Below are 10,279 nucleotides of genomic sequence, written 5' to 3' on the forward strand. Positions count from 1 at the left end.
ACCCACACACACGAGTTGCATCGTCATCGAATACCCAAACATATTACCAACAATCATACACCCCTACAACAAACCCAACATACTTCCACAACTTAACCAACACAACAACGATATCGATCCACAAGCACCCAACCACAAGACCATGACCAATTCCAAGACAAAAAAATGCCACATACTCAAACTCAATACCAAGAACATATACCATACAACCAACAACCTCATGTGGGTCCATCCATTAATCACTTTCGCCCTGGCCTAGGCGAACATGCAGAATATTCCCCAACCAACCCAAAATATACGCAACCATCCCATCACCGTAGCACCCAACACACATATGACTACCAAACTCGACCAGTGCTATCGACCACCCATCCGAGCCCATGGCCATACCCCCACCAACACGATTAAACTTTGAGAACATGGGTAACCGACTTTTCGAAAGCGGGTCTTCAAGATATGCTGACTTGACGAATTTCATGGACTCAGATCGCATTGACTTTGCAGGGTCCCGACTCAACCACAACAGGAAATTCTTAGAAGACGGGTTATACTAGGAGAGGACGGAGACCGGGCAATTAGGTCTTGCTGTAATTTATATTCCCACAATGTAATCGTTTATTTAAATTAATATTATTAATTTTTTTAGTTTTATTTTTAAATATTTTTTATTATTTAAAAATAAAGCCTACTTTGTACATAGGTGCCATCTGAGATGGTTTCCTGTGGTATGCATGCACCTAGGCACCCTCTCATTTGACGCATCCATACAAATTTTAAGTGCATGCCCCATTTCATTTGGCTAGCACACTTTAACTAATTTTAAAACCTGATTATTTTTGTAATTTTTTTCAAAACATAATTGTTGATGTATTTTAATTTTAATACTTAATTATTTAATTATTGATAAAAAAAATTAAAAATTACCCATTCAAATCCATTCCTATAAAAATTGAAAAAAACAAAATGAACACATCAATCATAATTTTTTTGGCATTGAATAAGCCCTATTTACTAGGAATGGTAATAGGAATATGAAAAAGTAGCAAATGAAATAAGCCTTTATATTTTTAGGTTTTATTATTTTTGAAAATCACATTAAAAATGAAAAACTAGTGTAGATTTTTTCCCTTGAATTATGCCATGTAGTAAATATATGCACAATGTGCTCAGTAAATATCATTATTAATATTATTAATCAAGAATAATTTAAAATAAATATTATTAATATTACACAATGAAAATGTCATGTGTTGATAGCTGACCTATCACACGAAATTACTAAATATAAAAAGGTCATGCATCATGTGGCATTCTTTAAGCATTCTATTTAAAGAAAATATTCTTTAAAAAATTCACTATTTCAATTTTCGATACATTAATTAGGTATATTTCAAAGAAAAACTTACTTTTTTTAAACTCTTAAAAAGTATCCTGAAACACTTGTTAGCATTTCCCATTTAAAAGTAATAGAATGGTAAATACAGGTGTCTAGTTTATGTAAATGTAGGTATTTAGTTTTTTTTTTTTTTTATTTCGGAAATTTTTTGTAATTTAATTAAATAAATATATATCTACTCAGTCACACGATTCCGTAAAATCCGTCAACAATAACAAGGCCGTTGTAACCGCTCTTCAGTCTTCCCCTAGGGTTTTATTACTCTCTATTCCTATTTTGATATATTCTTTTACCTCTTGATTTGTTTCATAATCAGTAGAGATTTGTTTCAGAGTTAATGAAGATTTTTTTTATATCCGTATATTGTTATTAGTGAAGATTTTTTAGATTCTTATTATTTTTAGTAGAGATTTATTCCAGCATTAGATCTTTGTCCTCCTTGTATAAAGTATGGGATTTCTTTATTCATGATTTTTCCTTTACGATTTATACAAGCATCATTCCTTTTGATATTGCAACTGCAATGTCTAAACGGTTGCGAAGATCGTGTTCCACCAGAGATATGACTAATGACCTTTCTCGTATGCTGCCATCGGGATGGGGTTCAAAGAGACGATTGCAATTTTATACTACCAAAGATAGGATTAGCGACCTTCCTGACCCAATTCTCTGTCACATTCTCTCTTTTCTCCCAACCAAATTAACAGTAGTCACTAGCACCCTCTCAAAGAGGTGGAAAACAATATTCCGTCATGTCCCCTCTTACATCATGTACAAACCCTTCATCAAATCCCATCATCTATGGTCAGCTCTTCAATGTCGCGACCCCGAATATCCAATACCGTTATTCCGCCTCTTTTGTAACGAACCCGAAGCTTACAACCCTCTTATCACGGCAGCAACACAAAGAGGAGTCGAAACCCTAGAGCTTAACATGTTGTCTTCCACTTTAGAGAAGACCTATCTTTCAAACATACTCACTTGCAAGACTCTCACCGTTCTCAAGTTAACAAACGTAATCATTAAGGAACGAGACCTTCCTCGAATTAATGTTTCTTCTATCAAAACTCTTCATTTGGATACTATTAATTTCATCCATACTAGTTCTATGATCAACTTTTTCTTATCCTTTCCCAATCTAGAGGAATTGGAAACAAATGATGTGCATCAAATTTTTGGTAGGCGGGTTATTCCACAAACAAGTGAAATGAATAAAAGTTTACTCAACTTAGTCAGAGCTAATATCTCTGACATTGAACTTATTCCTTTCTTATGCTTTTCCAGGGCACTCATTCTCAATGTAAACGAGGTATGCTTGTCACTTTAAATTTCATAAATCATAAAAATGATTATTCCTTTCTAATGTTTTGGGATGTAATTCATGAAGGTACCACTTATTAGCATTGGTCAACTCCCTATGTTTTACAATCTGACTCAATTGAAGCTCTTCTTTACCTTTAAACAAACTTGGCACCAGAAATGGGAGTGGATACTAAAATTGCTTCAACAAAGTCCGAAACTTCAACATCTTATCATTCATGAGGTTGGTTTTATAGATAATTTTACTTTATAACTTTTATTATTATTAAGACACTCACTGTTTTACTTGAATTTCTTTAGGAAATACAAAATGAAAATGAAATCGACGACAAGAATTGGGAGGAGCCACAAACTATTCCGGAATGTCTTTCGTCTCAGCTCAAAACTTGTTTGATTAGATTTTATAGAGGCACAAGCTCTGAGCTACAATTTGCAGAATATGTTATGCGAAATTCAAAGGTATTACTCACCATGACAATTCACAGCTCCTCTACCATAGATATAAACACAAAGTATCAAGTATTACAGAAACTATCTCTATCTTTAAGGAGTTGTAAACTTATATTTGATTGAGTGGCCTAAAATGGGGGATGAAGGAGGGATTTGATGGTGTTTGAAACACAAGAACTCCTTATTTTGTTTGTTTTCAATTTTATATTGACTTTTATATATACGCAATTTAAATTCATACTATTTATCACCATTTTTACTTTCTCTTTTTTTTTTAGCTATATTTATCAAGATTTTTATTTTCGATTTAAGAAAGAGGGTATTTTTAGTTTGAGCATATGGATGTATGCCAAGAGAAAAATAAGCAATGGTTGAAATGGTCAAATTCAAGTTTATGACTAAATTATAAAAGACATAGTTCTAAAACCCAGACCGTTCCAACCGGTCAGACCGGTTAGACCGTGAACCGAAAGATAGAGCGGTTCGAAAAGGTCATTAGACCATTGTTGCAGTTGACTCTGGGAAAATCGATATGACCCGGCCGGTTCACTGGTCAGACCAGTGAACCGGTAAATTTCTTGATCCGGTGGTTTGATCTTTTTATGTTTATGTTGTGCATATGTTTTGAAACCTGATTTTATTAATATTTATAATTATGTTAATTATTTACTAAATAATATTAAAATTATAAAAATGAAATTTGGTCAAATTTTAAAAATCACTTTCAAAATTATTAGGATCGTAGTTTTACCAATAAAACAATGGATCTCTTTGATGTTGAATTTGATTAAAAAGAAGGAAAGTATATATTTTATAATTACAACATTATAATTCTCATTAAATTTATTTATTATTAACATAACAAATTTAAAATATTAAAAAAATAATTATACATTATAATAAAACTTCAAACTAACAATTTTTGAAAAAAATTCATGTTTCGAAAGAAAAACAAAACTATATTTTCACATTATTATAATTCATGTGGTCCGACCAGTGACCTACTAGTCCGACAATTAACCCAATAACTCACTAGCTTGACCGGATCGATGACTATTCCGGATTTTAAAACATTGATAAAAGAACTATAATTTTATAGTTGTATTATTAATCTGCGAAGTTTACATCTATACATCGGGTTGGTTTGGTTGTTTTTGAGTTGTGATTAAATAATAAACACTAAAATGTAGGGTACACTTTATTAATTTAGTCTATTAGAAATGTATGACTTTTCTATGTTAATCAACTTTTGTTCCATCTCATCATATTGCTTACCATCTCCTTTGCTAAGGGGCCATATCATATTGCTTTGATTGGATAAACAATTTATAACTAAATTTGTCTACCCAGCTCATCCTTAAAAACGTTGGCACTAGATCAAATCACGCTCCTAGTCCGCAAGAAAAAATATAGAACCTGAAGCATGGGCATGAACTCATTTCCAGCCAGACTGATAATCAAATTCATTGAGTGATCGACTGATTTTCTTTCCTGCGAAAAGATAACTTTATTCCACCATTTCCAGATTACCTAGACAATTGCATGCCAGATCATAACCAACCCTAACTGAGACTTCTTACTCCACCCAAAACCTAGAACAACCTCAAACACCTCTCTAAGATGGAAAAAGAAAAGGGGAACAAGCATACCCTCTAAACACATTATACCAAAAAGAGGATGCCATCTTACACTGGAGAATCAGGTATTTCACAAACTCCAACTGACCAGAGCAGACCTCACAACCCCCTCTAGAGATAATAGATAAAATTTGAAGCCTAGACAGGTTTTTCCTGCTCGACAATCTATTCTGCAACATCTGCCAAGAGAAGGCCACCATTGTCGAAGGCCCCTAAGACTTCCAGACCCTAACCCAGCCATGTATCATCTGCGACGAACACACTTCCTCACCTTATAAAATTAGAGAACTTAACATTGGCTGACCTCACAGAGAAACCCCTCGAATGATCAGGGACCCACTCTCAAGCATCCACCATACCTTGTTGGATCACCCTTATAATTAAATTCAGAAACTCCTCCAACAACTCTGACTCCCAAACAAGGAACTAATGTCTCCAGCCAAAATGCCAAACCAAAACGCCACTTACCCGATTACCCATCAAACCCACTACCAAATACTTTTTCTCTAAGGTAAGAAAGAGCCTCTTAAAAGATACACACAACGGGGAAGACCCGACCCAGACATCAAGCAAAAACTTGATATTCGTACCATCCACCACCATCTTTTTACAAGAAGTAGTGAACCAATTAGAGTGATGGCCAAAAGAGTACCCTATATTAGATACCCCTTTCCACCAATGAGAGACCTTTATACACTTGATCTCCCTGACTCCTAACGGGGACCTTCTTACTTGAGCACCATATCTAAGAGAAATAATATCTTTCCACAAATCCGATCTCCCAACAATGTCACATTAGATCCTAACTCTCATACTCCTCATCATAATGTTACATCAGATAATGATCTATCCAATATTTATACACATGAAACTTCATCAACTACAAATAATTCACCTTCTCCTAACCCTCAAAATGCTAACACAAATCATTCACATGTCAACATTCCATCTATCACATTACTTGATAATTCCTTTCAACCTAGGAGATCTTCTCGAACCACTCACCTTCATATATTCCTACAAGATTATCATTGCAACTTGATTTAAAATGCAACTCATTTTCCTAATTCAGATGAACTTTCGAATTCTTCTTCAAGTAAGTACCATCTCTCATCTTCTCTATCTTATCATAACTTAACTAACACATATGTTCAACACATTCTCAACATAACTTCCATATCTGAACCAAAGACTTGTGAGGAAGCCATATCTGATGAGAACTGGAGTAAAGTAATTTAAACTAAATTAATTGTCCTTATGAAGACCGACACATGGAAACTTGTTCCCTTGTCTAAACACAAAAACGATTGAATATAGATGGGTGTTTAAACTCAAGTTACATGCTAATGTCTCTATTGGAAATATATAAGGAACATTTGGTAGCTAAGGGTTTTACTCAAACTGAAGGCCTAGACTACCTTGACACCTTCGGTCCAACTGTCAAAATGACAACCATAAGAATTTTCATGGCCATCGAAGCTTCTCAAGACTGGAAATTATTTTAGCTCAATGTCAACACATCTTCCTTGCATGGTGACCTCAATGAAGAAATATATATGCATGTTCTTCTTTGTCTTGTTTTACCTCAACCTGACATGATGTGCAAACTTATGTCCCTATATGGTCTCAAACAAGCTAGCAGGTTATGTTCAATCAAAATCTGAATACTCATTATGCACTAAATCCAATAATGCAACCTTTATAGTAATCCTTGTATATCTATTGTGATAACAAATCAACACTCCACATACCTACAAATTTGTCTTCCATGAGAGAATTAAACATATAGAGATTGAGTGCCATGTAGTTAGAGACAAGGTACAGGAAATAATATTTCACTTGCTTCCAGTTGCATTGAAGGAACAAGTAGAAGACATAATGACCAAATCTTCGCACATAGGACCCTTCAATAATCTTCAAAACAAGTTAGGAACGATTGGTATCTATTCCAGCTTGAGGGTGAATGTTGAACATAAGAAGATAATAGAGATTAATGAAGTTACTTGCCTAACAAGTTAACTTCACTATGGATGAAACTATCAAGTGGATCTATTTGTAACTAACATAACTACTTTCTGTTAGTATAAGTTAGTTACTAGATCTAACTGATTACGACTTCTATAAGTATTGAATACTTTAACATCATATGGTAGATTTGCGTAATTCTTCTTTCTATCAATGGAATGCTAGTTGTTCAATATTTTTCAATGGTGTTTTAGTTTAAATTTCACAATAACTCGATTGTTGAATATCTAGAATGATAGTGTCTAGTTTTAATTTTAGTAGCATGAAATGGATAACAAAATAATGCACTATGTGTACCATTAGAACAATTGAGCTATAAAAATGGATAGCAAAATAATGCACTATGTTTATCCTATTTGGTTTAGCATGTAATTGTAATTTTGTCATCATTAGCATGAAATGGATAACAAAATAATGCAATATGTGTATCATTAGAACAATTGAGCTATAAAAATGGATAACAAAATAATGCACTATGTTTGTCCTATTTGGTTTAGCATGTAGTTGTAATTTTGTCATTAGCAGAAGAAGTTCAAGTTGCCTACCGTAAAAGGATTAAGCTATTGAAGAAGGGTGATTTTGCTGATGAAAACTCTGCCATCACTAAGTCAGACATTTAAGAGACCTTCAAGAGGCTTGTTTATGGTTGAATTTGTTTCTGCAGATGCGGGTCTTGATGCACACAATTTTAAGAAGCAATATTATACAAAGTTGGTTGTTGATTTTTCAGTTTTTTTTTTTTTTTTTTTTTTTTATGTTCTATTGTTGTGTGAGTGATACTCTCTGCTAGAAATATTTGTTGATTAGTGTGATAGTAATGCAGTGTTATATTTTTTACATGTTATTAACAATTTGCGGGGTTTTTTAACCTCTAAAATAAAAACCTCTCCAGTTTAAATAAAATAATAATTTTTTAATACATATACTGACTCCTTATTAACAAATATCTTGTTGTCATGCTAATGTTTTTTAGGAAATTTACAGCAAGGACCAATTTATTTAACTAAACTATTTATAAAGGACTAATATATAACGTTTATTAGATAAGTGACTAAAATAAAATATGAAATTAAGTTAAAGGACTTTGCCACTAATTAAATTTTTTAATATTTTTTCTATGTTGTAAATACTTCATACCATCCCGCTATTGCTTAGCAAGAAAATATTTAAATACTTCTTTTTTTAAATATACACATAAAAATACATTATCACTATCATATTAAATTATAATTTTACAAAATTTTCATCAAAATTTTCTAAAATTTATCATAATAACTTAATTAATAAAAATAATTCTAATTAATTAAAAATTAAATTTAACATAAGAATTTAATTAATTAAAACAATTTTAATTAATTAAAAAAATGCTTTAATTCTAATGTACAATATCTCTTTCCAAACTTTCATGCCAAATCTTTTTAGGCTTAATTGCAACTTTAGTCCCCCTATTTTGTCTTTTTCTTGATTTTGATCCCTCTATTTTAAAAATAACTATTTTAGTCCTTTTTTAAGTTTTCTGTGCAATTTTCGTCCCCTATTTTGCTTTTTTCTGCAAAATTAGTCCCTATTCCTGTATTTTTTTCAATAGAAAATTCAAAAGGGGGACCAAAATCATGGTTTTAAAAATTGAGGGACGAAAATCAAAAAAAATACAAAATAGGGAGACTAAAGTTGTAATTAAGCCATCTTTTTATTAATGAGTTGATAATTAAATTAAAAAGATAAGGTGGGCCTTGGAAGGGACCCACTATATCAATTTATGATAAAAATAATTTTATTTAAGAGATTAATGGAAATTCACTATTAATGTAAGAACAATTTTACAATGCATTCCAAATAAAATAAATTATTTTGATATATAAGTATAAAAATTAAAATTAAAAAAATAAATATTAATTAAACCATTTTAATAACTACTTCTTTCATATCTCTTTCAAAAGACTTTAATTATATAATAACAATGTAAAGTTGCTTTACATCATTTTAATTAATTTTTTTATTTAATTAATATCAAAACATTCCTTCTAATTTTTTATTAATTAAATAAAAATTAAATTAAAAACAAAACCGTGGGTCTCGAAGTTGGAACCCCTACTACATCAATTAATAATATAATTAATTAATATCAAAACTTTCATTAATAATATTACTTTTCAATAAAAATATGAAATATATATTTTTCTTACACATATATAATTTTTTTATTTATTTTTACTTTATTTTTACTCTTTAAATAATATTTAATTACATTTATCGTATTTTTATTGAAAAATAATATAAACCACACCTAAAAGATTATATCTAAATTTTATCCATTAGTTTATAATTAAATTAAAATCAAAACTTTGGTCTTGGAACCTCCACTGCATCAAGTTATAATAAAAACAATTTTAATCAATTAATATCAAAACTTTCATTCTAAATCTTTTATATTAATGAATTAGTAATCAAATTAGAAACAAAACGTGGGTCTAGGAATCCCACTGCATCAATTTAAGGATCCTTAGCGACCACGTTTACCGATACAATAGACCAATTTGTTACGTAGAGAAGTAGTAGGATTCACTGGGTTTTGTATATTATAGGTTTGGAAACTAACGAAATCACCTTGCACAAGCTAGAAGCTACAAATCCTTGGTTATGGAATTTCACACCTCAGAACCAACAAATTCACTTGGTTTAGTCCATTAAGTTCTCCTCTTCCTCTTCCTCTTCCGCATTCATCTTCGTCTCAACCGTCTCAACCATGCATTTGAGAATAGTAAGTCTATTCATAATCTCGATCATTCCTTCGCTAACTTTATTCCAAAGTTCAGCTTGGGATTTGATTGATTTTCCAAGCATATGGAGGTCTCCTTCGCCGGCTCCATCTCCGTTGTTACTTATTAGTTCCAATAACCTATTCAAACGTCCAAGATTTTCAGCTTCCATAATCAGCATATCCCTCGCTACTTCTTCATTGCGGTGTTCGGGAGTAAAGTGAATCAAATCTGGATTGCGTTCTAGCATGTATTTAAATTTTTTCTAAGCAAAATAAAACAAATAATCAGTAAAACAAAAACTAAAATAACATCAACAAAATAAAGTCGATTACCCTGAGAGAATCTCCAGATGCATTCTTCGGATGATTTAGTCCTGGATGGCGGAGAATGGTAGCCCAAGCTCTACCATGAAGATAGACACCGATCATGAGGTCATGAACATGAAACTTATCAAAGCGAGACATTCCGGAAATTAAAACTTCTAAACCCCTAATATGGTTACAATCGTGTATATATAGAGTCACATTGGGCCATGATTGTTATAAATGGGCCCAACATCATTAAAATAAGCAAATTTTAATTTTTGTACCCATACAATTATACCCATATCCCTACATGAAAAAAATTTGGACCAAAATACCCTTGTATAAATAATACATATTTTAAAATTTTTTACTTTCTCCTCACAT

The 10,279-nt window shown here is 31.8% G+C and overlaps 2 protein-coding genes across 2 annotated transcripts; one reads left to right on the top strand and one right to left on the bottom strand.

Annotated features, from left to right (window-relative positions):
* The first annotated feature begins 1,919 nt into the window (after positions 1-1,919).
* On the top strand, positions 1,920-7,448 carry LOC131627023 (F-box/FBD/LRR-repeat protein At3g52680-like). Its single transcript, XM_058897858.1, has 3 exons — positions 1,920-2,705; positions 3,017-3,175; positions 7,326-7,448. Exons 1-3 carry the CDS (start codon positions 1,920-1,922, stop codon positions 7,446-7,448), a joined length of 1,068 nt encoding a protein of 355 aa, XP_058753841.1.
* A 1,897-nt stretch (positions 7,449-9,345) lies between these two features.
* LOC131627024 (uncharacterized) lies at positions 9,346-10,054 on the bottom strand. The gene is made up of 2 exons (XM_058897859.1): positions 9,923-10,054; positions 9,346-9,852 (listed from the first exon to the last, which is right to left on the bottom strand). The coding sequence occupies exons 1-2, from the start codon at positions 10,052-10,054 to the stop codon at positions 9,508-9,510; spliced, it is 477 nt and encodes a 158-aa protein (XP_058753842.1). The 3' UTR covers positions 9,346-9,507.
* Positions 10,055-10,279: the final 225 nt, after the last annotated feature.

Source organism: Vicia villosa, unplaced genomic scaffold, assembly GCF_029867415.1.
Source record: "Vicia villosa cultivar HV-30 ecotype Madison, WI unplaced genomic scaffold, Vvil1.0 ctg.000345F_1_1, whole genome shotgun sequence".
Lineage (NCBI taxonomy): Eukaryota > Viridiplantae > Streptophyta > Magnoliopsida > Fabales > Fabaceae > Vicia > Vicia villosa.